The following is a 27,368-nucleotide window of genomic DNA, read 5'->3' on the forward strand; positions in this document are numbered from 1 at the left end:
ATTGTACTTGGTAGTATTCTATAATTTCAATTGTAAAAACTTTCCCTCCTTTAATTTTTTTATAGCTGGTGCTGTCTTTGCTTTCTGCTTTTCAGAAAATAGCATTGTCCCTGTGTCCTGCAGCCATCAAGATTTTAAGACGACTGGTTTTTAGTCTTTGGTAACATGGCAAAAGATGTAAGTATATTTGTAGTGCATAAAATGTGGAAGCATAGAATGTTTTTATTAACAAAAGCAAATGGGGTCATGCTTTATAATAGCTGGCATTAATGAATATGTGGAACTTTATCTACGCTGTGCATCAAGCCTAGGCTGTTTTCCTGTAGACAGCATAAACCAGCTTCAGATCTGCTGCCATTTTTTCAGAGTGATTAATCTTGAGAATTCCCTATGCTAATAACAGTACTTGGGCCGTTGTCATTATGTGCATTCATATTGAGCACTAAAAGAGCTTGGGTTTGGATTGGATTGAAAAAAACCCAGCACGTGTTGTTCAGATGGCAGGGCTGTCGTTGACTACCATTGTAAACTAACATTGCCTTCCTTGAGTTCAAGAAGGCATCAGTGAGGGAAGATGGTTCGTTCTCCATATGCGTTCACTGTTTATCTCTGTCTACCAAAAGATGCTCTTTAGTGTCTGTGGAAACTGGCTTTGGGAACTTTCACCATAGATTTCCATTACTGCTGTCATTGAGGTTTGTAGCTTCGATTCTGTGATCTGCCTCATGGAGCATGTTTGCTCTTCACCCCTTCCAGTACTCATTTAAAGAAATTCAGTTTATTCTGCCTTTAAGATGTCAGTCATTGTTTATACCTAATATAATTGGGCTTTTATGTCATCTTATTGAAAATAAGACAATATACTAGTCTGTATTCAAATTAGACCATATCTCCCCCTTCAAAAAACCCCAAAACCCCTAAAAAAACAACAGCATGCAAGCTGAAGAAAAGTGATACAACTCACTGGTTAGTTAGCAGGTTACAGCCTAATGTGGAATATTGCAGCCTTCAATTAGCGGGGGTTTCCATGAAGGAGTGATTGGTTTAAAAAATAATCTTGTAGGGAATTTTAGTAGTTCAGCTGAAAAACATCTTAATGTGTGGAGAAGCAACCAGACATACGTAGTCACTCCAAGCTTGCCTGGAAGAGATAAGGGTGGCCAAGTACATTACAGATAGCAGAGTTCAGGGAATGATAGGCTGTATAAGCGGGAAGAAAACGAAAGTGGAGTGTTAGACTAGGAGATGAAATTGAACCAGTTCAAAGTAAATGAGATACCAAAGTGCATTTGTTTAATATTAGCTTTTGAGAGAGAGATCAAGTAAGTGAAGAGTTGCTAGCGCCTGGAAATACAGATCAATGTCCTGCTAGTTCTAAGTGAGAATGAGACTTTTAAGAACAAACCTTGTTTTTGAAAGATCTAGTTTATTCTAGGAAAGGGAGTAATTAAGGAAGAAAGGAAGGAATAACCTACTTCATAGTAAACTTAAGAAATGGGAGAAGGTGCTACAGACTCGAAAAGAAATTGCTTTCAATATATTTATTAAAGAAGTAATAAAAATAATTTGGAAGAATGAAAATCTAGGTCAGGTTTTAGGTAAAATTTTAAGTGTACTTGAGCACTGGAGCTGGGTAGCTAGAAAGGGTATGAAATCTTAACTGAATATTGTCTAACCTGTTCTTAAAAACATCTACATATACTTCAAACCTGCCTCAGGGAAGAAATATGAACTGCTTACCTTTTTGCAGACTGTACCCACCATTACATGACACCTAAAATGTGTAGTGAGTGTTGGAAAGTTTTAAATTTCTAGGTCTGTATGTGAGCCCTATGAATTGTGGTTTAATGCTATAACATAGAGATGTTAATTGGTATAACACTTATTTTAATTTTCAGAAGGGAAGAGATTTATTTCCATATTTTTGTTCCAAGTCCAAGTTCTTTTTCAAGCAGAATAATGGAATTAAGCATGATACAGACAGTATCACTAAATTTCTGGGCACTGAGTGTCTGAAAACCTGTGTTGCTGTAAATGTAAACATTCTGATATGAAAATATTGCTGTGATTAATGGCTTGTGGTTCTGCCATGTCACCCATCAAGTGCTCTAACTGTCTGTGGGATGTAGTGCTGAAGAAGATGGCATAGTTGATGATTGCTCCTGCCCCTTCCTTCCCTTTTTCTCAGCAGAGCTGAGATGGCTGAGATGGATGTGGGAAGGGCTATGCTGCTACAATCCTAAATCTGGGCTTCAGGTGGCATTTCCATGGCCAGGCATGTTCAGAGTGCTCCAGCCTGGGAGTGCAGGCGAGGTGTGCATCCCGCTGGTGTGCTGTGCTGCCGCCCAGTGCGCCCTGCTGACAGTGGGGCAGGGAGCCCTGCGCCAGGGAAGGTGTGGAGACAGTGTTCCACCACAGAGCACACTCCTACTTTATGCTTCTTCCTGCCTGCTGCAGGAGGGCACTTTTCCTTTTATTGTTCCTGTCCAGTTCTTCTGATGCCTCTTTTTAAAAATTATAATTTGATAAGACCTGCTAGAAAAGTTGAATACTGGTCAGAGTTGGCAGACTGAGACTTTACTTGATAATTGAACAAACTGGGGAATGTGATGGAGAATACTAGCAAACCCAGTGAAATGTTTTTATGAAGTATTAAAGAATTGCATAAGTAGTGATCAGGTAAGCTGGCAAAATAATGTTTATGAACTATATGGTCCAGGTCTAAATTCTGTGATGTATTACTTTAAAATGTATCTCTCTAAGGCTTTTAAGAGCATAAAATCAAGAGAAAATAAGAAGCAAAACACTGATTTTAATTTTTTTTTCATTTATATTTTGGGGTTTTATGCAAAATACTTTGATTTCCTCAGCAGTTGTCAGGAAGCTATGGGGGGGGGGGGGGGAAAGGGTTCATTCATACATAGCACCTTAATTAAGAGCCTGCAGGTGGAGTTTAAGTGCATAATCACAATGTTATAGCTGGATAACTTCAAAAATGGTAATGTAAAAAGAAATACTAGCTTGTGAGGGTTAAAGTATCCATGGGTATATTAGTTTATGTTTTGGGTAGGGGATCTGAAGTGCACTAAAGATAAAGGGCAAAAAAAAGAAGCACTCATTTTCCAGTGTGATCTGGTAATAAAAAGCATAGCTATTTTTTGAGTTTATGAGCACCAGTGAAGCTGAGAAGCAATTCTAACAGAATCAGACAGATTCTGTTAGAATTCAGTTCAATTCAGGACCTTTTATTTCCTAGAAAGACTTTACATTTTGTGTAATTAGAAAAAAAAAAAAAAATCGGTGTGGACAGGAGAACAGCAATTGCTGTATCTCAAGGACTTAGATACCTTGAGAGTGGGATCATTGCATTGCTTTTCAGAATCTGGATGACAAGTTGAGGTCAGTAGTTTTTGGTACAGTTTTACACCTACATTTGCACTGTGTGGGAAGTTTCTTGGTCATTGCCATATGGACAGTCTCCAGAAACTTCATCTTAGCCAGAGCTCCTCTTTCTGGTTAATCAGTGTTGCTCTGAGTTTGCCTCATTTCCTGTGAACTCTTCCACTACTTACAAATGTGGCACCTTCCAGGCAGGAGCTGAAGGAGCCAAATGAACAGTCAAGGTCCTTAGTCTACTTGTTCTCCTTACTGGATTCATGGGGGTAATAACTGGGGGGAAAGCAGTTCCCTGTGTGCAGTGGTCACCCGTCCACCCTTGGCATGCCTAAAACTAGCCAGGATGCTGCATTGAATGAAGTAGAAGGAATTACTGTAGCAAGAAAGCAAATTTGATACATTAATTTTTTTTCCAGCTTCCACACTGCTTGCTGGCCACTTTTATATTCAGTTATATGCTGAGAATTATCTGTAAATTAAGATGATAAATACTTTTTTTGGTAGCGTTGGTTAATGTACCTTCCACTATTTAAGTACCAGCTTCTGTAGTGTGGCTGAAGATCCAACTTGTGGTGATCATGTTTCTCCCCTCTATTACTTCTGTCAGTGCTGGACTGTTGAGGCCTCTCAAGGAGCCATAAGGAAAGAGGAGCTTGTGGAACTTTTCTCCAAGACTCAGTGTTACATAGGAGGAAAAAAGCAGGAACAGCAGAGTTTATTTTCTGCTGAATTTCTGTACTCTTAATACAACCACTTGCAGGAACTGGATCTGTTGTTGAGGATAGTCTAATGCATGCTGTTAGAGTGAATATTGAAGAGAAAGGGGCTGGATAAAAGGAATGAGTACAGTTCCTTCTGATCTCCAAAATTGCACTTATCAGAATAGGTGAGTCATATAAATGAGATATTCTTATCTAATCCTCTTGTTAGTGATTGTTTCTGTTGTTCACCATTAGTGGATGGACTGCTTCAAGCCATGTAAAACCTAAATTGTGAATTGTGCACAGAGAACCTGAAGTTGGGGAAAAAACTTAAAAAAACTTTTGAAACTGACGTACCACTGTTAGCCTTCAGAACTTCTCACAGACTAAAATACCTTTCTTGAGAATTGTTCTTGAGTTACTGTTTCATTGGTAATTGACAGTGGTGTTGGCTTTGGAACCGCTTGTTCTAAAATTAGATTTTTAAAATTTATTCTTAAAAATTATGTTCTACTGTCATCTTCTACTTGAATTATTTTATGAGGGATTTTTCTCTTGATCCCTAGTTTGCATAAAAATTGCTGTGTCTTTTTAGTTTTTTATGGTACTTTCATGAATCTTACTGAGTAGTAGATATGGCACATATATCCAGTTTTGCAAAGGAAGCTCCATGAGCATCTGGAAATAAGAGGACACACCATAAAAAGTGCAATAAGTTTGTCACCTGATCTAACATTACTGTTTAAGAGATGTACAGATGTGGGAATTAATTCTGGTGGTTTATTCTAGTTGAGTACTCAGAATGCATTCTGGTATGTAGTTGAATCTAATGGATTTATTTCACAGTATTGTTAAATATTTTCCTCAAAGAATATCTTTAAACACCCACAGTGAGCTGGTTTCTTCACCCAGTTTTACTGGATAGGTTAATAGGGCTGCTGTTTTTGTGGAAAATCAAAATCTGTGCTTTTGTATTAATTTTTTGCCGCAGAAGTTGTACTTTTTAATAACTTCCATGTGATGTTTCTACATCAAACTTGAGCAAGTCAAAAAAAGTAGTTTGGGATGGATTGAAAACAAGAACCCAATGGAACTAGGAAAACCACTTTATTTTGGACCTTTTTTACATGATGCATTTTCAATCCCTAGAAAGTAATGAGAAATCTTAAAAATATTTTTCAGACTTTTCTTAAAATACCAGCATGCATTTCTTCTTTTATCTTTATTTTTGGGTTATGTACTGGAAATTTCATTGAGGCAGACTAGAGAAGTTAAGTCTTTGAGGAATCTCAAATGGTCATGCACCTTCTTTGATATCATTTTAGTTCAGTAGCTTGATCTACTTCTGTTTGTCTTTAGTGAGTTCTAACATGTCCAGAAGTTTGCAAACTAGTGATCAAATAATATTACGAAATTAGGTCATCCAAAAAGGCATCTCTGTTCGGGATTTTGAACGTTGCTAATTTTTTTAATTTGCCTTTTCAAAGAAGGCAAAAGGAAAGTGATCTTTAAGCTCTCTTTTATACATTCCAGGCATGCAGTCAGAGCTGGTTTTTTCCTATGTTGGTTTGTATTATAAAATCAGGAAATAGCAGCTCAGAAGTTGCCTGTCACCTTGCCAATTTATTTGCCTAAATGAAGCATTTTCTTGTAGCCTGTAAGTGTTAAACTTTATTAATTGTATGTGCCAGTTAATGGTAGTGGCTTTATATAGGTATGTTGCAGTATTTTACTGAATAACTACACTATGGTGGCAACAGGCTCAACAAAAATGCAGATTTTAGAAGTTAAGTTACACTGGGGATCAGTTGTTTTTAATGTTTGCATTTGATTGTGTGATTATCTATTAATGGAGATTTATTATGGCTAATTAGGAGTGGGAAGAGGAGTGAATCAATCTTTGCTAAATGTTGTCTATATTGAAACAGTTCTCAGGTAGCAGAGACTTTGACTTTAAGGACGGACAGTGGTCCATGTTCCCCAAAAAATGCTTCTGGCTACTTGTCTTGTGTTACATTATGTTTGCTGAGAGTTCCAGTATTGCATTATTGGTTACACAGGCTTGGTTGAAAGTTGCACTGTGGGCTACTCTAGCCTTGTAATACACTGATGAGGAGGTTGGTGAGGCAAATGGTTCTGGTGGGGTCCTGTGTAATGTTACGTGTTGATTTCAGCTGTGGTTCAGGTGTTGATGAAGAAGATGCTCTGAAGTCTTGGTTTGGCTGTGAAAACAACAGTCTCTTAGGGTCAAACCTAGAATGCTTGCAGGATGTAGTTGTGGAAGTGGCTGCTGCTGGTACCTCCACATGTGATTATTTAGTCCAGGAGGATGCTAATGATGATTTTATTTTCTGGCTAATTTATGTGGTAAAAGTGGAAAAACAGTGCTTTGATGTCATACTCGCTGCTAGGAGTCTCACATTCAATTCTGCTTTGTTCTTACAGCTTCATGGTTAGTTTTGGGGACATCAGCTTTAAATTTTGCAAAGATTTTATCACTTGAGCAATTGAATAACTGTAAGAAGCAACACCATGGAGTGACTTTTCACTCTTGAGGTGTTTTTGATCTGTTGGCTGATTAGACAGGACCACCATTTGACTTGTCTTCAAAGTGAGTTCTTGTGCTGCATTCTGGATGTGTTGCTCTTGTCAGAAAGAAAAGCCAAGAAGCTGATGGTCTTGACATATTCTGCAATAAAGGAGATCTTGGGTGTATTGCTTAGTGTCTAGCTTTCCCACAGTATCAGCAGAGCCTGTATTGACAATGCTTGACTGAACTTCTCACTTGTATTTAGCTTTTTGCCTTCACAAATCTGTGGTATCCAGACCTTTGTTTTAGTGCTTTGGCTATGCCTTGTTAGTTAAGGTGCTAAAAATGCCAAAATAGTCTTTGGAAAGCTCATTTCTATAGCGTAGCCCATTGCTGAGTGGTTGGCAGACACATTAATCTTGAAGATACTGCCATGATCTGAGGATGTGATATGATTATCTCTGTTCCAGAAAAAGGCTACTAAAACACAGTAAAACAACACATCTGAGAATTTTGAACAATTAGACTCCTGTAGCCCAAGTTCAAACATTTTTATGCAATTTATACAGTAAAGAATAGTTCTCACTGGCTTCATTTTCAAATTGAAATGCAAATGTTTTAAATTTAAGAACTTTTTGCCCTTTTCTACAATATTCCTCTACTTAATATCTTGATTGCCCTTTAATTTTTGCAAAAAAATGAAATGGATATCTCATCATAATCTTTTGCAGTTGCTTAATAGTTCATTCCCAGAGCATGTTTGCTCTGGTCCCTGCATGAGATGAGGAACAATGGGGAAAGTAGTTCATTATCATCTTCTTATAAATGACATTTGCATATGGATAGGGATGAAAGAAGAATAAAGGTTGTTTAAGCAGTGTTAAAATAAGGTTGTTTATTTCTGCTTATAAGCTTTATTCCACTTTACTTTGTAACTTTGCTTTTTTTCTGTTGCTTCCTGATACTGAAATGAGGCAAACAAAAAAAGGAACCCTGCATTGTCAATAAAGTGGCCCACAGTAAAATGGCATGGCAAAATGGAGCCTTTGGACATGTTGCCTTTAAAATGACTAGGGATCATCATGGATGGAGTTAGTTGCAGTTTTGCACACGTGGGTGGTTGTTTGCTACTTGGCTTTGCAAATGCCTGTAGACAGCAGAGGTATCATCTTGGTCATGAAATTGTGGAACTGTTATGGTTGGAAAAGACCTCCAAGATCAAGAAGTCCAACCATCAACCCAACAGCACCAAATGCCTCAACAAGCTCTGGGTGGAAATGCTTTTCTTTCACAATTCCTCCATTTTCTGGTTCTGTCGTCGCTGCTTCTTTCCTAATTTGTTTTGAACTTCTCTGTCCGAGTTCCAACTTATTTCCCCTTTCAGTTGTAGTTCAGGTTGTGTTCATTTCCCACTTCCCATGTTCTTCCCTTCTTCTCACAGGATTTGATCTCATTGTTCCATTAAAGCTCTCTTAGGTTCCCATCAGTTGCATTGCCTGTACTTTTTCAGTGACTCATAGTTTCTCTACCTCCACTCCAATTCTGCCATCTTCCATCTGATTTTCTAGCTCATTTTTTGTGTCTTTTCCAGCCAGTCCCAAAATTGTCTCATTTTCAGACTGTCCCATTCCGAATCCCGTTCTTTAACCATTCTTGTATCTTTGGCACCTGTATCTCTTTGTGAAAGTCCTGTGCCTCCATGCTCTGTGGGCTGGATCTGCTGTTAACAACTGAAAATTCCTGTTCTGAGAATCAACCCTGTAGCAGGTACCTCTGTTTCCATGCATCTCTACCCTTTTTGCTCTTCTTCCAGCACTTTTTCAGGTAGTGTTCTTAAAATGGGCTCATTACTTAGAAGCAAAGTAGAAGGGGGATTTCTGTGGCACAAAAGCACCCTTCTCTTCCCCATACTTATTTGAAGTAGTGTGGGGCTATGTGCCTCTCAGGTTAAATCTGATATATATAGCCCATGTACTTGTTCAGTCTTGGTTTTGTCAGATAAACTTCTTGCTTTTATGGGTTCTTTGTCCTTTAGTCCAAATTCACCTTGCATATTTTCCTGTTTAGTTTAAAGGGTCAGTGAATAATTTGATGCCAGTTTTTATTAACAAATTGAATTGCAAGGCTAGAAAGCTGTGGAAGAAGTTATATTTTTGTTGTAAGGATGTTGATTTTCTAGTGCATAACTTCAGAGAGTGCAAATAGTAGCTTGTTAGTAAGATACTAAATTATTCTCTCATAATCTTTAGGGATTTTTTAATAACTGAAATTCTCTGCATCTTCAAAAAATTTTGTTTCAGTTTAACTTCAGTCTCAACAAAAAGTTCCCAGTTTACTGATTTTCAGGCTGAGGGCACTTGTAGTGCTTTTCAGTTTTCACTGGTAAACAAAACAGAAATAGACTTCCCAGTCCTTAGGACTGCCGATGATCTCATAGCAGGCTAAACCTAACCTTAGTTGATTTTTTTTTATGTTTAGTTTTTCAGTTAATTTCTTTTCCTTAGGTGCTCTAAACAATGAGCTGAGACCAAACCTCGGTGATGGTTGGGATCTCCACTCCACCACAGTTTCTGCAATTCAAATTACCAGATCTACTGATTTGGCCAGTGGGCTTTACCTTCCTTTCTGGTGCTCTGTGGAAAGACACTAAGTTATTATAGCTTAGATGCTGTGTTGGATGTCAAAAACTATTTTTAAAATCAGTGTTGGCTTTGTTGTAGTGTGTGAAGGATGAAGGCTGTATCTGTATCTGCTGTCTGTTTAGGGTTTCAGGGGTTTCTTTTTGTAGCTGTAGAGAAGTAGACATAGCCAACATATGTCTTCAAAGAGGACAACTTTGCTGAATTGTGAAGTTGAACACACTTATTAAGCTTTCAAAATCAGATATAAAGAGCATTATTATTTCAAGCAGCCCCAGGATCACCATCAAAGGATGTAATGCATCTTGAGATTGAGAATCATGAGAAGATAAGAAGAAACTGTGGAATACAAAAAGAATACATGGGAAAATAGTAAAAATCCAAATACCTTGTTACAAGTAGCTTGATAAGGCCTGAAATCTAGGTGTATTTTTTCATCAGTAAGTAGAATTTCCTTGATGTCTAAACCCTTCCTGACAGAAAGTTATCTTTCCATTGGGGAAAATCCTATACTTTTTCCTGGGTGGGTGTTTTTGTGGGGGAGGGAGGGTGTTGGTTTTGGTGGTGTTTTGGGTTTTTCTTTTTTTTTTTTGGTTCATTGTGAGTCTGCAGCTATAACATATGGAATGGGAGCCATAGTCACATTTTTGTCTTTTTTCTTTCTTTTGGGTGCTATACTACATTGGTCCTAGAGGAGTAATCCTGGTGCTTCCTCCAAAATAACCTGGCTTGAAAAACAGGGAGAATGTCCTCAAAACTCATACTGAGAGATGTTTTGTGTAGTGTTTCCATTTCAGAACAGAGACACCAGAATTCTGTATTGGATGGAAGTTTTGCTTTTCAGTTTTCTTTGATCAAAACTTGTCCCTTCAACCAGCTATAAGTTTTGCTCACCTTAGCAAAACTGAAAAGTGTGTTCAGCAGTGTGAACAACATACTGGGGGTGGAATAACAGAATTTTCACTATGAATAATAGCAGCTGGGGGTTCTGTTTTGCTGTGGGATACATGGTTTTCTTTCCAAATAGCTTTCTGGGGTCTTTCTGGGTAAATGCTTACAAATGAGTTGAATATGTGCCATTTTAACTGCTAGAGGTGAACCTTTACTAAGACACTGGTAGAAAGGTGGTGAAACTGTTACTTCTGTATTGCTCATTAGAATTGTGATACCTGAGGAGATCCTGCTTGTTATCCAGTGATTGCTTTTCTCTGAATGTTCCCAGTTTGTTTTCTTTCATTGATTAAGTGTGGTGTTTTTTCCCAAATGTTTTCTAGTTTTTCAGTGACTTTGTGCTTTCAGTTTCACAAAAGCATGGTATAGGGCATGTATCATTAACCTGAACCTTTGTAATGCTAGATTAAATTACGGTCTTTGGAGTTGCATATTGTTTTGGGTAATATTTTTTCACTGCATGTTTTCATTATGCAGAAAAAGACTTGAAGCTTATGAGATTATTTTATACTATGATGTTGGTTTATTTACTTAAAATGAATCAAAAAGATTGTACTGGAGACATTCTAATTTGAAAAAAATAGAAAATGGAAGGAACCAATAAGTAGTTGATTACTGAATTGCCTAATTTTTCAATTACTGAAATAGTGATTTGCATTAATACTTAAATTAGTTGAATATCACTGCTTAAATATTTGGGTTTGGAATATCACTGTAACTGACATGCACTTGGTGCAGGTGTTTGCCTTTGCATATTAAACCAAGAAATGGATTTAATAATTCAAAATTATTAAATTCGTATGCTTAAAAGAAAGACATTACAGATTAAAATAGCCATTTTCGTGGTGGCTTTCTGATGAAAACCACAATATATTAAATGCTTTTCCAGTCTCATTTATAATCATTATTTATTCTCATGGAAAAAAGAATTTGCAGGTGTCCTGAGTGCAAGCCTCTTTCTGCTGTGGAATACAAACTCAAGTACTGCATTGAAAGAAATTATGACAATGAGACTGCACTTCCTGTGTGGTTTAACACTTCTGTTTCGAAATTTAGATAGAATGGGAGTAAAGGTAACAGCCAAAAATCTTCCTTCATGTTTTCCCATGGAGTTCCAGTGTTCTGGAATGTCATGCTGCCATATTGTAGCCCTAACAACATCTTTGTACACAGTGCTGGTCTCATGTTGATGAGTATACCTTTTACTTTGGAGGTGTGTGATGTAGTCTGTTGCCTTTCTGAATTAGGTGGTTAAGCATGATAAAGAGTGAGGCTTATAAAGAGTTCTGGTGCCTGGGAACAGGGTGGTAAAACCATCCTTTGTTCAAGTGGGTCTTAGAAATCCCTGCTGTGGGCAAGGAGGACAGGCAGTGTTCTGGAACAACTGAAAAGTTGTTTGGGCCTCTCTAGAACTATGCTGTTGTGTTACTTTTTAGGAGGGGGGAATGGAGGACAGAACTGCCACAGACTTTTCATTCTATCCATCACTTCTACTCTCTGCCCACTTACCGTTTCTCTATGCATCCAGGTCCTCGTTGCTGCCATGCCATTACAGGCAGCAGCACTGCTCTTTATGCCTTTATTCCAGCTCGTCTCCTATGTTCCATCATTTTCTCTCCCCATTCACTGAGGAGAGAAAGTTTCTTAAAGTTCCCTGTCTTTGGTAAGAAATCCTTGGTCTGATATACCTGGATAATAGTGGCTCCACAGCATCACCTAGTGGCTTCCTTGTTTTCCCAAACCGCTGGCAGATCTCAAGCCGGGCTCTTCAGGTAGACTTGTTTGGAATGGGGAAGGTTTTGCTGCTTCGGCTGTCAGCAAAGCCCTCCATCCTTGCTCAGGGATGCCAGTAACCCGCAGTGTGCAAAATGCAGCTCCGGACTTTTCAGCCCTGGAACTCCATATGCTACACTGTGCTTAAGTACAGGTATTGACTTTCTTGCTGTTGTTTCTAAATGGAAACAGTGTGTCCTGTGTTCATTAAATGTTTTTTCAGAACTGTTCTGTCTGCAGGTACAAAGAAATTACTGCATCCTGTCCTCCATTCAGTTAATAGTATTTTGAAAGTAATCACTGCTGTGAGGCTTCTCAGAGGATGGTGATGACTTTTTAAACTTTATATCACCCTATAGCTTTTTCATTTTAGAGGTTTGTGTTCTGATCTTTAAAAAAATAGTAATTGAAAGGCTCAATATTTATTATTAATGATATTTTTTCTGATTAAAATGGCCCAGGCACTCTCCACTGCCTGTGCTGTTTTTGCTGTAATATTTTTACCTTGTGTATTAGGTGAGTAGTATCTACAGAGAGAAAGGTGTAGTTGCAGTTGTCTGTTAAAACAGTGCATACACACTGTAAGAGCTTAGGACACAAATAGCAAAGTAGGTGTAAACTTACTTTCTGTTTGTTCTTAAAGAATATGGCATTTATAAAATCAAGACTTTAAAGTTTTACAAGTGCTATACCCCAAACAGTTCATAATGGCAGGTTTGTGACAAAATGAGAATGGTAGCAGTAGAGGCTACTGGTAAGATACCGTTCATCTTTACCAATAAAAGGCTGTCTGTGTTTGTAAAATTAATAAAAGTTGCTTTCTTTAACAGGCTGGACTAATTGAAGCCAATGGAGAGCTTAAGGTGTTTATAGACCAAAACCTAAGTCCTGGAAAAGGTAAGAACACAATTCTTAGTAAGACTCTCCATTTCTTGATTTTTAGTTGCTATGCATTTTACTGGCATTAAACTGCTTTCTTAGCATAGTTTTTGTAAAGTTTTTCTTAAGTTATATGTAAAGTTTTTCTTAAGTTATAAAGTTTTTCTTAAGTTCTTAAGTTACAGTAAGCAAACTGTAGGTTTGCTGTGGTTTATAATTGTCCTAAAACTACAGGTGCAGTTCAGTGGTGGTTTGTCCTACATGTGCTCTCCTTAGTGTAGGTTGTGCTGAAGAATAAAGACCAGGATGTTCTGAAGCATCTTTGGGGTACTGTGTTTTAGAAAATGGAAAAAAAATGCAGGCGGGTAGAAGTTTAAAATGGCTTATGACAGTTTTTATGATAGTGCATCCACTCTCCTGCAAGCTTATCTCAAAATATATTGTGAACAGAACTGTTTTGGTCTTGCAGATAATGCCTGTGCATGTATGATACTGTAGTGTCATTAAGCAACTTAATAAAACACAAGATATAAATTTGAACTTGAATTTGATACGTGAACTTAAGAACTGAGAGTGCCTAAGCATTTGGGGTGTTAGGAGCTGCACTTTCCCAGTTAGCATAGTTGGGGGAAAAACCAGAAGCCACGCTGAGTTCCAGCCACCTGCAGTTCTGGACAGCTGTGCCATGTAACCTCTTCTGTAAAGTGATTATGCTATGTTTGAAGACTACATTTCATGTATTCTTACAGGAGGGCTGTTTGCAAAGTGAGACTGTAGAACTCTGCTCTAATTCCGCTGAAGTATATTCTTTGCAAATAACAACTGAGTATCTTAACAGTCTAGTAGTTTGACAGCCAGCTAGCCACTGTTTCCTAGATTGCTCATCAGATGTGCTCTTTGTCCCCTGTGTTTTCCTTACTGTATCCTTTGAGCCTGTTTGATTGCCTTCATCAACTTTCTTGAATACAAGTGACTAAAACAGTATGTGTGATTCTCAGTCATTTTTGTATGGAGAGATCACTAATTTTTCTGCGCAACATCATGTTTGGTTCATAAGCACCTCACAATATCTTTTAGTGAGATGGCCATTTCCCTTTGTTGTTGCTTCCAAATAATGACAGTCTGCTTTATTCTTGTGTGTGACAGATGGTGTCCTTTGATAGGCTCTATGAAGTAAGGTGAAATTTATATTAGCACAGTCGTCTGCTTACTGTCTGTAAACCTTACTGTTGACTAACCTACTGGCTTTAAGCATTGTTGGAATACTCCAGTACTCCCAGATTAACCTGTAGTCCAGTTCAGGTGAACTCCTTTAGTATTACTGCTCTAATATTTTGTATACCATTCCAGGAAACCATTTAGCTTCTGTCACCACCACTAAGTACAGCAGGTATTTTACTGGCATCTACCTAGACACTGTCTTGGACCTTTCCCTGTCTAAAATATACATTGCTTTACAGAAGGGGGGGGGGGTATCCCACTAATCTGTCCTGTTCTGCATTTGGTGGAGGGGGCACTAAGGGTTGAGTAAAGACATGTATTAACTGGCAGAGGTGTATTTCTGTAAACACAGTCACACCCCCCTGAGCTAGACAAGTGTGCAAGTAGGTACCTGATCCTTAACAGCTGTACTGTATGTCCTAATCCTGTGGGCAGTAAAAGTGATTTTTTTGCAGGGCAGGTACTTTAGGAGGGTACATTTTACACCCACGTAGGCATCTAGACCCTATTGCAGTCAGTGGAGACCTAGTCAAAACAGTGCAGTCTAGACAGCAAGAACTGGAAATATGACTCTTCCAGTATTACATAGCTCTTTAAGTAGAACTCCTCAAATTGGAGGGCATTTTATTGCTTATAGAATTTTGTAAATAAATTCACATTATTAAATAGTTTATTATAGCTCTGCAATTTGTCCAGTTTGAGGGTGGAGCTCTCTACTCTCAATGTATAATGCAGCAAACTGAACTATCCCCAGCCCATTTCTGCAGCTCATTGCTTTTAGGGGAGTTCTGTGAAGTTAATAGTAACTTAATATTGAGAAGAAACAGCTATTTCTCTTAGCTTCATCAGTTTGTGGATTTTGTCCCTAGCTTGTCTGTGTTTCATGTGCAGGCTCTGTAGTCTTAATCAGAGCTTAAATTTGCAAATATTTGTCACTAAAGTACTCAGATATGTATCAGAATTTATTCACTAAAGTAGTACTTTTTTCCTTTGCCACTTTTTATAATTTTAGAGGGTTTTGTGCAGTATTTAAACAACAAAGAAAAGTACTATGCTCTCTGTAAAACTAGCCGTCTGCATTGTATGCCATTATAGCAACAATGTGCTGTCCTCTGCTATTTCTTAAAATCTGTGCAAAATTTCTCTTAATTTCATGATGGAAAGGATTCAGTCTAGAGCAATCATGGAGTAAGCTTTCCATAGGCTAGCAGAAGTGTATCTGGTATACTTTTTCGGGGGAGTTGAAGGTGGTTAGTGAAAAAAATCTTTGTGTTCTTATCTGGTGGTCATCATTAAAAGTTTTTATTTGGTGCTTTTGTTTGTTTCTTTGGGTTTTTTGTTTTGTTTTTGTCTTCATCTTCCCCTTTGAATTTGTATTTCTTTTAAGGAAAGAAATTTTGTATTTTTCTTTGTATTTCTTTTCTAGAAGTTGTGAGTCAATCACAAGAAGAGATGGAGAGTATATTGCATGATTGATATTGGTTGTGGGGTCGAATCTCCCTACTGTGTCAGATGAGTGGTTTGTTTAGCCCAATCTGCTGCCCTTGACAACAGTAATGGGGCAGGCTCTTGAGGGAGAATGCAGGAGCCTGGCTACTTTTTGAAGTTCATTCTTCTTATTGCTCCTACAGCACTCAAAGTCATTGGATTATAATACCAGAGGGTGTATTCCATCATAGTTTTGGAAAAGTCCAACTTTGAAACTCAGCGAATTGAGAAGAAAATCCAACAAGAAATCTGTTACTTGCTTCAGTTTCTACTTGTTGCTAGCCAGATGTGAAAGGAGGAGGAGTTCAGCTGTCCGAGGAATAAAGGTTTTAGGGGGATGGTAGAGGACAACAAATTACTTGTGTGCTGGGTCATAAGGACATGCTTGCAAAAACAGGATTAAAGAGAAAGAGCAGAATATTGTTACTGAAACAGTTCTGTAACATCGTCGTCAGCAGTCTGTAAGGTTTGTGACTCAGTGGTAGGTATGTGACTCAAGTATGAGAGGTAAGCAAAGATTGATTCTTCTGGCCAGAACCAGTTATGATGCAAAAATTCTCACAAATTGAAGAGATTTGTTGCAGTGCTTTCAAAATGGGCTGTGAATGAGCTTCTGTAAATTTTTAATCTCTACTGGCAGAAATATGGTAACTGGATAAATTCTTTTCAGACTTCAGTTTTGGTGGTGGGGTTATGTTGCTGTTGTTTCTTAGATGAATAATAAAGAGGGGACATCGCCATATTGCTGAACAGTTATGCTGAACAACCTCTTGCTCAAGAAGTCCTAAAGATTTGGAATAGAGAGGGTATGTTACAGAGTAATCTCTGCATGCAAGTCTTATCCATACACTCATTCCCTGACTGGTCAATAATGTCTGCTGACAGAAACAGGCTACCAGTGTAGACAACCTTTTTGCTTTAGCAAATGGGCACATGCTTCCACTATCTCATGGAGACTGATCTCAGAAAGACTGGTCTCAGCCATGAACTCCAGATTAGGATTTGTGTTTTAAAGCAGAGACAGACTTTATTTGTTTTAAGAGGAAAAAACAGTAAAAAACCCCAAACAAAAACACAACAAGCCCCAAAATCCCAAACAACAACCCCACAAAGGTTTGTTTATGAGTAATGCATGCAATTTTGAATAAATTAGTCATGCACATAAAATACCTTTCTAGAAAATGCTCTAAAAATTTATTCAAAACCATCTCTAGTGAGTGAAGTAAGAGGTATCAACCTATTTGTGGTAGAAATGAGATGGCAGTTTGTGTTTCCTCCAGTGCTTGTGCAGGCTCCAGAAGAAGTTGCCTGTAAATTTGCCCATGTTTTCTGATACCCCTGTGTATTTCTGTTGCTGGAGTGTAACACTCCATATAGCCCTGAAAAACCAGTATTACTGTGAAAGGTTTGTTTTTCTTGGTAACCAGGAAGGTGGTTTCCAACTGGCTAATTAATTTTGAGAGTTAGCAAATACATATAGGAAGGATAGAAAGAATTTTTAATAGGGACTAAAGTAGTTGAGCTTCCTTATGAGTTTGTGTTTTCTATTGGTTGTTTGGCAATGAATTTTAGAAACTGAGAAATTTTGCTGTTTCTGGAGGTTACATTTTGAAGAAAACTGTTACATTCTGGTCCTTGTCATATTCAAATGAGTGTTGATATTTAAGTATTAAATAGAGCACTATTCAAGTCTAATCATGCTCCTCACTTGTGGAGAAATTTGGATGAAAGAAATTATTTGCTTCAGATGAGTCAGAGGGAAAAGGTAACCAGTGGATTTAATATTGTATTGAAATTGAAGCTCTTAGTTTAACTAAGTTACTCAGAAAGAAAAGTTGGATCTTCTCTATACCAGTAGGTGGCATTATTGGTATGTAACCAGAAAATGCTTGTAAGGTGTCTCTAGCTCCTTTCACTGCTTACACTTTAAAAAAAGGTTTCACATTTTATAGGCTAATTATAGTTGCATTTCAGATTTGAAAAAGTCAAAGTCAGACATGTAACCTTTTAAGGTGTGTTTAGACTCGTATTTCAATACTGCCTAACTATAAGATTTGTTTTGTTCTTTTTATTTATATGACAAGAACTTGCAGAATAATGCTATTATTATTATTTTTACTTGAAAATTCATACTTCTTGATTTTTAACAGTGACTGGAATTGTTCCTCTGGAATAAAACAAGAGATTAGTTTCAGAACTCTGTGAATTATGCTTCAGCAAACAGATGCTTGAAATTGGTTATAAAATCTGTCTTACTGCAGCTGAGGTAAATCCAATTAATATTATCTAGAGTGAAGCTAAGGAAATAAAACTATTTCTGGAAGTAGAAATGGAATTTTGGAAACTCTAAAAGTAAAGCCCAGTTTATTTCAACACAGACTTGGAAAAACTGGTTTGTAATAGCTGAACTATTACTAGTCATATGTAAAGATGGTAAGAATCACGTAGAAGTCTGAGTTGTGAGTGAGTGCTACACTCTGGGAGACATGGAGCCTGTACAAAAGCTCAGAATTGCTGTATAAGCATGTTTGTTGACCTAACACGATCGTGTGTTCTGTAAGTAGAGGTGCTTTTACTTGACTTGGCACACAACTGGAGACAATCATTTGTGTGCTGTCGCACAGGGACCCTTAAAAAGAATTTTGTGTTTTCTGAAAATTAGCATATACCTAACTAATAAAATAATGTGAAATATCTGTGATGTTCCTGGCAGAGACGTTAACAACTTCAATGCACAGGAGTGACGTGAGGAATCAGCTCCCAGGATATAATTGTCACCTCTGTTGTATGACAGAACTTCGTTTGTTAGAGACTGCATTATGAGGGAACTGAGTTGCTTTTCTGTTGACTGCTCTCTTTTTCTCAAGTAAAGAAAACATAAAGGCAAATTACTTCAGAAAATGGTAGAGTATCTAGAATGAATGACATTTTTTGCTCCTGAGGCAGGAAGTGCTTTAGCCCATCATTTCTGTCCTGAACACCAAATTCAAAGTCACTACTGTTACAAGAAACTGGAGCAGTCAGCTTTTCAGGAGATCTACCTGCTGTCTGCAGAGGGCACTCGTTTCTTTGATACTGTGTCTTTTTTCTGTGTCATCTTAAGATTTTTAAAATGTTCTTAATTAACTGCATCACCTGTCCTTTAAACTGTCAAAATTCTGCAAGGATTCCTTCTTTTGGTAAAACTCTGTGGTTTGTTTTTATGTGCAAGCAAAGGTCCAGTTAACCAGTAACCAAAGAGAGCAGTTACTTGTTTGTAGACAGGTAAATGACAGGTTTTGTTAGTGCTGCTTCTTTTGATCTGCAAAGTTTTTATGCCATTACTCCTTGATTCCACCTGCATCATTATCTTGTATTTGGAGGTATTCTGGAACATCATAGTGATGAAGTTCTACTTCCCTTTAGGTTTAATGATTGCTTATAAGTTACTAAAAGTAGTTTTCCAAACATTTGTGATAGTGAGAGTGTAAGTAGTAGTAGTAGTTATATCCTTCTGTATATATTGCTTTTTTTCTGCTCTAAATGGTATTTTCTTGTGGTTCTCAAAGTCTTTAAGGGAGAAAAAAAGATGTGTCAGCACTAGCAGTATTAATAATTTGTTTTGGAAAGGAAGAACAGTTGATGCCAGTAAAACTGTGGGCAAACTTGTGGTTTTAATTTTTACATGCTGTTATGTACACTGTATATTGTCTACAAAATACAGGATTATAGGGATTACAGTGATTGCTGAGTAACAGTAATTAGGAAATTAGTAGTAAGATTTGTTTGAGAAACTGAGCTGTCAGTCACTTGCAAATCTAAGTTGACAAAATTACTTCTGCTTGTATTTAACAAACAAAAACCTCCCACATATTATGAGCCTTTGAAAATGCAGATGAATATGAGTAAAATGTTTGCATGTGAGGCAAATGAGAAAATAGAATGCACTTGGACAGAGACATTGAAAATATCCTCTTAAAAGTTTTGTTTTCTGTATAATTGAGCAGTTATACTCATGATAGCTTTTATAAGTTGACTTTGACTTTGCTTTGAACGGTGATGCTTGTGTTACTATTCTTTCACTTACATTTATGTTTCCTTGCCAGTCAGTTTGTGCTGTACAGAAAGATGAACCTTGTAGTTTCTGTTCAGAGCCAGGTTGGCTCAGTTGCACGAATTAGCTCTGGCACAGCACTACAGGAAATGTTAGCGTAATTAAAAAATTTAAAGAAACGGTGTGTGCTCTTTCCTTCCCATGGATGATGTTTTAGTTGCAAGGTAGCTATTTCTGTTCAGAAAATAAAATTATTAATAACAGAAGGCTGGAAACCATCTAATAAACCTTACCTTCAAAGCAGGATTAGCTTTGATGCACAGAGCCTTCAGTTCTTGAATTTTGCTGTGTGTTACCAAGGAATCTCCTATGCAGCCTGTTGCTGTGCACTGCCGTTGGCAATTTCCCTGGCTATAATTTGCCATACAACAACTTGTGACTGTTCCCTCTTTTCCTTTTGTTGTGTCCTCTGTCATCTCTAAACTTCCCTTTAATAGTTGAAGGTGGTGATTTCTGCATATAATACTCCTTGCTCCACTTTGCCCTCTTCCAGAAGCTGAATGCACCAAGCTCCCTGAGCTTCTCCTTGTGCAGGACATAGTCCAGTACCTGGGGCACACTGGTCTCTTCCTGCTGCACTCTCTCCTGTTTGCCAGTGCCTCTCTTGCAGCTTGGGCCCCAAAACTGAACAGAGTTACCCAGGGACAATGTAAGGAGTGCTGAAAGAAAAGGAATAATCACTTATTGCTGTATGCTTCCAAATGCAGCCCAGGATATGTTTAAGTTTTTGTTAGCATAGGGGAGCACCTCTGGGTCACGCACAGCTGATTGTCTGCCCAGGCCCCTGATGCTTCCCTGAGCATCTGCTTCCTAAACACTGACCCCAGCCTCTGCTCTTGTGTCAACTTACATTGGCACAACATTTTTGTCTTCGTTGACTGCGTAACATTTTTTAAATGAACAACATGATAAGATAAAGAATTATTTTATTTTTAAACATACCAGAATAATTAAGTCTCTTGAGTGAATCTGAAGATTAGAGGCTCTTTATGAAGTTGTCCTGCTGAAGTAATATTTGGAAGTTGTCATAGGAAAAAACTCATCATGTGAATGGTAGCACTTATTGTAGAAAGCTGTCTACCTTTGAATTCTGAAAGGAGCTAGCAATGGTGCTTCTGTCCCTGTAACTCAGTAGTGTATAACTGATTCAGTACCAGAAGGAAGGAGGGCAGCATAGCCTGCACTGATTTGTGAAGGGCTCAAGTAATGGCAGATGAGTAAGTCAGACTTCTGTGGCAGTCCGGTTGAGCACCTAACAGAGAAGCAATACATGTGTGGACAGATGTGATAGTGGCCTTCAACAGGGCTTCTCTAGAGGGAGGGGAAAAGGCAGGGTCTGCAGTTACTTCTTTTCAAAGTCATGCTTTGAAAGAGTCAACAACCATGTGGATAAGGATTATCTAATCAGAATTATGCCCTTGGATTTATTAAAATAATAATAAAAAAAATTATTATCAATGTCCTTAATCAGCCTGTTAAGCTAAGGTATGATAGAATGGGATGGTCCTCCCATTGGTTAATAATTGGTGAAAACTTAACTTGGTACAATGAGTGTCTCAAGTGAGCTATTAACTCTGAAGAAAGGTCTTGAACTCATCGTAGGTTATATTAATGAAAATGTGGTATCAGTGTTTGGTGGTGAATTTTGAGAATTACTTGGAAAGGAGCAGGGAATAAAATAGTAAACGAGCTATAAACAGCATCCTGCATCACTTGGTGGTGGATGGATACCTGTCATCTGCAAAAGAAAGGGCAGGAGAACTAGAAAACATGGGCAACAATGACCATGAGAGGTAAGGGAGGGTTGGTTAAAGAATGGTGCTCATAATGCCAGGGATGGGGTTTGATTCCTGTATTGGCCATTCACTCAAGAATTGGAATTGATGATCCTTGTGAGTCCCTTCCAACTCAGAATATTCTGTGATTCTAAGATGATCAAGCAGATGAGGTGTCTTAACCTTGGAAAGCAGTTTTTTATACCGGAAATACAGTCTTCAGATTGCACTGAATTTTTTAAAGCAGTGAGGAGAAGTTTAAAAAAAAACCTCCAGGAAGTTGAGAAGAAGCTACTCAGGCATTACTAGCCAGGGTAGTTTATATTGATTTATTGTATTCCACAGAGAGGAAGAACAAGCACAATTCCGGTCATGATAGTGATGAGTGTACTTGGAGGGACAGGAAGGTGTAACAGACTTAGAGTACAAAGTGGGTAGCTGATGACTTTCTGAAAGAGCCCTGGGAAGCTGGTTAGCAGTGGAAGAAGGGCATCCTGCTGCATCCAGTTTGGGAATAGATTGATCACTGAGAGTAAATTCTTACATGAAGTATCACTTTGACATGGTGTAGTAATAGCAGCTGGGAAATCTAAGCCTTCTGGAAAGCAAGGGCTTAAAGAAGATTTGAATTGTCCTCAACTTCGTGTAGACTTCCTGAATGTGTAAAAAGGGATGATAGGCATCAAGGGCCAGTTACAGCCCTCCTGATACAACCCTTGTAAAAATGCTTATTTACTGCTTCTGTATTGGACAATGGGAAGAAGAGAGAGGAATGAGAATTTTACCAAGTCCTTCTGACCCCATTGGCCTCTTTAAAAGTCACCTGAGAGAAACAACTGCCAAACCTGACAATTGATTTGGCAAAAAAAAGTCTCTAGTATTTTAAGACTGGTTTGTTCATCATTTTCTTACTGTAGTCAGTCTTTGTGGCTTCTTTTTGCTCTGTTTTGTTGGTTGTGGAGTTTTTTGTTTGTTTTAAATAGGTGGGTTTGGGGTTCTTTCCTCTCAGCTATATCATGGAACATCAAACTGCTAGTGGATACCTGGGTTGTTTTTTTTGCAGTTGATTTATCTTTTACATGGCTTAGGACTTGCTTTACCTACCAGTGCTGATTATATATAGGTTATGAATAGGGAGAGAGAGAACAACCTTTCCCCCAGGGTTGGTCTGCTGAGTTGCATGTATTTTTCTGAAATAATGGATTCTTGGGATGGAAATAATGGAGATTGCATGTATTTTTCTGAAATAATGGATTCTTAATTCCCTGCCTTCAGTTGGGAGGGGACACTTAGAGGAAAATTGAGAATATTCTCTTGGAAAGGCCTCTTCCAGCCAAATTTTATCTGCTGTAGATCAGCATATCTCAGAAGGCAATGCCATATGCTATGGCATTGGGCATGTTTGTCAGGTGATACTGAAAATTATTTCAATAGCCACAAAGCGTAAGAGTAGAAGAAGAGAGGATTATGCTTTTTGTTAAATGCTGGTTGCCTCTATTACTCTGCTTTAAGAGAAAAATTGGAATACAAGGAATTAAAACATACTCATATTAAAGCAGTGACCTGTAAAATTTCTTAGAAGAAAGTTTGAGAGAACATACTGTGAATTTTAATTTCTTTTTATGCTTCAAATGTGTAAATGCTGCCTTTATATTGAGACCACGTGTTTCAGGGCTAGTTTCCATTCATATGCATTGGTAGTATAGATGAGAGTATTTGCTAAAATAATAGTGTGCTGACCTGAAGCTCTCTTCTTGTATTTGTTTTAGGGGTTGTTTCTCTATTGGCTGTTCATCCTTCTACAGTAAATACAATTGGAAAACAGCTCCTGCCAAAAACATTTGGACAGTCTAATGTCAACATTGCACAACAAGTGGTAAGGAGACTTTGTGGGGGTTTTTTTGGTTTGTTTCTTTGTTTGTGGGATGTGGGGTTTTTTGGGTTCTTGGGGTTTTTTGTTTGTTTTGGGGTTTTGTTTGTGTATTTTGTTTGTTTGGTTATTTATTTGTTTTTATTGCTTGTCCTATTGTTTCACATACAGCAAATCTGAAATAGCCTGGTAGTCTGTATTGCTCATCATGGGCAGATAATCTAAGTTTGTTTCTAATTTTAGTAGACTTAGGTTAAAAAAATATGTATTTTGTAAAGAAGTTCAAAGGTGACTCTCAAATCAACATGAAGTTACCTCGCTGTTCAGGTGGCTTTATATTTTGTTAGTCTTGCCATTTAAAATCAGTGTCTCTTTCAGATTCTGCTCTGAAATCTGGTATAGAGAAATGTAAATAAAGTCCATAACCACATTTTTACAGAGATGTGAGCTAGGTGGAATAAAATTGAAAGCATAACTATATTTTAGTGCTTAATTTAAATATTCTTTTGCTGAAATACTTATTTTGAGCTTTGTGTGAGATGTATGAAATTAGATGTTTTAAGGAATCTTATAATGCAGTAGATAATACATAGATTATAGTAATTCTTTCAGTAATCAAAATTATAATTCAGTGATCTGACTAGAATTGGTCTCAATCTTCTGGAAAGCAACTGTAACATGTAAACACCTGAACTAGAGTTTCTTATATTTGGGGTTCTTCTTCATATGAAAGCAGTGTAGTAGATTTTGAATGTAGAGTAGGTGTTAATCAGACTTCTCTGTCCCACTCTAGAAATGAACCTGTGAATTTGTACATACTTCATTTCTTCCTTTGTAGAGTTGAATATTTTGGGACTGTCCTGAGTGGAGTAGAGGTTCAGGGTTTGCTGCTGCCAGTTTGTTTTTTCTCCAGCTGTAAATCTTCTCCTCCTCAACCCTGCCCCTGTTCTGGCTTGGCTTTCATCTTATTGCAGAGTGATACAAATTCTAGAGGTACAGTGGTGGGGCTGCTTGTGGAATTAGGCAGGGAATTGGACAGCAGGACTCTCTGCAAGCAAGGTGTTAAATCATCTCTTGCAGTCTTCTGCCAATGCTTTCTAGGGAGTAGAAACCAGCTTACAGCTTTCTTCACATCCCCATACAGTCTAGTTACTTGAATAGCACATGGGTGGTTTTCACACTCTTTGGAGACATTTGGTGAGCCAGACCAGTTGGTATCAGAACAGATAGTACTTTTTTTATGGGGATAAAGTGTGCAGGTCCACATGTGTCCTGTTCCTCACCCTCATGCCATTTCCTACAATCATAAGTTTTGTTTATCAAAAGCAGTAGAGAAGATTATTTGGCTTTTCATAAGAGACAGAAACATTTCTGTATGGTACAATGCTCCTGGAAAGGAGTACCTAAGATATTCTAGCTGTCAGAAATGGATGTAACAAATTAATACCTTAACTGCTCAGAGAGGTGGCATAATATAAAGAGAATATTTGGGAAAAAATACAGCCGTTTGTCTTTCCAGACAGCTGAAATCACGGACATCCTGCAGTCACTAGGATGCCTTTGGCATGATCTCTGTAACTTTCACACATGAAATGTTTCATTTTCAGTTTTTGTTTTTTACTCTGGTTGAGACTAAACTGTTGAAGTTGGCCGGAGGAAGAAAAATTGAGTTTTGCTGCTCAGATAGAATGTAGCTGCAGGAATGTATGTCAAGCTTGTGGGTGGTTATGGGTTTAGGGTTCTTGGATGTTTTGTTTCATTTACATGATGTCAGGGATGCAACCAGCTGTTTCCACTGGGAGGTAAATGTACCCCAAAAAAGTAGTATATCTTTCTACAAAAGAGTAATCTATAGAATATCATTTTTTCCCCTAAATCCATATTTTCTAAAAAGTTGCATTTTAAACAATTCAGAGATAGAATCATCACCTGCAAAAGTGGGTGTTTTGTTTAGCTGGTTTCAGAGGTAGGAGGGCACAGTTCTTTGTGCTAATGTATGTATTACTACTTATGGTCAAACTACCACGTCTTCAGGACAGTTCACATGGAGGCTGGAAGACTGCTTAGCCAAGTGTGTGCTCTCAACATGTTTGCAGTGGAATGGGTTTGCCTAATTTGATGTCACTGCAGTGAGGAGGAAAGTTCACCCTTATTCTTTCTCACCTCTAACATAGTAGTTTTGACTCTAGTGATAGAGGCTTACATCAGGAGAGAGGGTTCTTGCAAAAGCTCTGCATTTTCTCTCTGGTTTTACTGATTTTCAGATTTTTTTACATTCATATTTTAACTGTAATTTACTGCAGCATCCTTATACATAATTTGGTAGAGTAGGGGGTTTTTTTCTCTCATTTTTTCCCCTCTGTTTTCCTTGGAGGGAGAGAGAGTGTCTGTGTGTGTGTTTGATCTCATCTAAGTTAGTGTTGAACAGTGTCAAGAGATCCAGCAAGCATGAAAACCTGATTGAAGGAGATTAAAATATAAATGCTCATAACTTAGGGTGTGCTCTAACTATATTAACTGTAGTCTGAAGGTTTTTATACTAGTGTGTATAAATTAGATGCATCTAAGAGAAATATGTAAAGTGCTAGAGTTTGGATCATTTCAGTTGTGTCACTTAAAATGTCTTGGAATTCTTACCATTTTCCAAATGATTTTATCTTCACTGTAGGTTATCGGTACACCTCAGAGACCTTCAGCGCAAAATACCATCCTGGTAGGAAGTCCACACACACCTAACACACATTTTGCATCACAGAACCAGACTGGAGATTCTTCACCTTGGTCTGCTGGGTGAGCAAAATGAAAGCTAGAAAGGATTAATAAAGTGCTGGAACTTTTGTTTTAAGTGTTGTTATAGTGTATGTACTCCTCAGGCTAGCAGTGTGCCAAAGTCTTTTCCTTTTCATCAAGAGCACTTCATCACTGAAGTCTGTTGTACTAAAATAGGGAGTAAGTCACACCGTGAGTGCCTCTTCATTTCTTGTAAAAGAATGCAGAATATCTTCTGTAAGCTCTGGTAGATATTCTGACATTACTTACATTTAGAGAATTTACGTCCAAAAAGACACAGGAATTTGTCTGATGTGATTCTCTGATTTCTCTTATGCTGGTGTATTTTTAGAAAAATACGGTGTATTTCTGATTGAACAAGGATATCCCAGAGTGTAATTTGAAATAAGAATGTAGTCCTTTTTGAGAAAAAGTATTAAATACAAGGAATGCATTCTTTTGGTGTGTTTTTTTCATGCAAGCTTGTTTTTAAGGGCATTTTGTTAAATGTAGTTGCTTTAAGACTAAATTTATTATTGGTGGCCTGTTACACATAAATAGATTTCTACTTTGGAATTATACAGTGAAATGAGATGTAAGAATTGAGACTTCCCCTTGCTGAAACAAATTTTGTTGATACTTGTATTTTTCCTCTGGTTACAAGGAAATTTTTATTTAAAAACTTCGAAAAGCAGAAAACTTTGTTATCCTGCTTGTATCTTGTAACTTTAAAGTTCTAATAGCAATTTCATATACTGTATAACTTCAAATCTGTGTTATAGTAATAGTGTAATGTTTAGTGAGTTCAACCAATACCAGACTTTGTCTGTTCAGTCAGTATCAGTATCACATTACATAGAAAATGCTCAATCTGTGTGCTACTTAAAAATAAAAATTTTTTAAAAGGACAAAAAAAAATTCTCTCCTCTGATTCAGTTTTCATGTTTTAGTATTTATCCCCTTATCTCTTCTTGTCCTGAAGTTTGGAAGGTTTTCATTATTGACTTCTTCAAGTAATATCCCTGTTGTTAATTTATTGTCTGCTACTGGAAAGAATTCAGGCCAGGTTGGATAGAGCTTTGGGCAGCCTCACTGAGTTGAAGATACCCTGGCTCAGTGCAGGGGGGTTGGACTAGATGACCTTTAAAGATTGCTTCCAACCCAAACTATTCTATGATTTTGTGATTCTACTGAAGCTAGAAAAGTTGGCAAAGGAATAAATTTATATTGTGTTTCAGCATCAAGATACTGGAATTGTTTATAAATATTGTAAAATGTAGGGG

The 27,368-nt window shown here is 37.7% G+C and overlaps 1 protein-coding gene across 5 annotated transcripts in view; it reads left to right on the top strand.

Annotated features, from left to right (window-relative positions):
- TFDP1 (transcription factor Dp-1) overlaps window positions 1-27,368 on the top strand; it is a 37,831-nt gene that overhangs the window by 1,436 nt on the left and 9,027 nt on the right. For 4 of the 5 annotated variants that reach the window (XM_084226775.1, XM_084226772.1, XM_084226776.1 and 1 more), the window contains exons 2-5: window positions 96-177; window positions 12,821-12,887; window positions 23,216-23,322; window positions 25,985-26,106. In XM_084226775.1, the coding sequence (XP_084082901.1) occupies window positions 166-177; window positions 12,821-12,887; window positions 23,216-23,322; window positions 25,985-26,106 (308 nt within the window). In that variant the 5' untranslated portion in view covers window positions 96-165. Of the gene's footprint in view, window positions 1-65; window positions 178-12,820; window positions 12,888-23,215; window positions 23,323-25,984; window positions 26,107-27,368 lie in introns of all 5 variants that reach the window. The other variant, XM_084226773.1, reaches the window with a different exon arrangement.

The sequence above is a fragment of the Fringilla coelebs genome, assembly GCF_963513975.1.
Source record: "Fringilla coelebs genome assembly, chromosome: 2".
NCBI classification, from domain to species: Eukaryota; Metazoa; Chordata; class Aves; order Passeriformes; family Fringillidae; genus Fringilla; species Fringilla coelebs.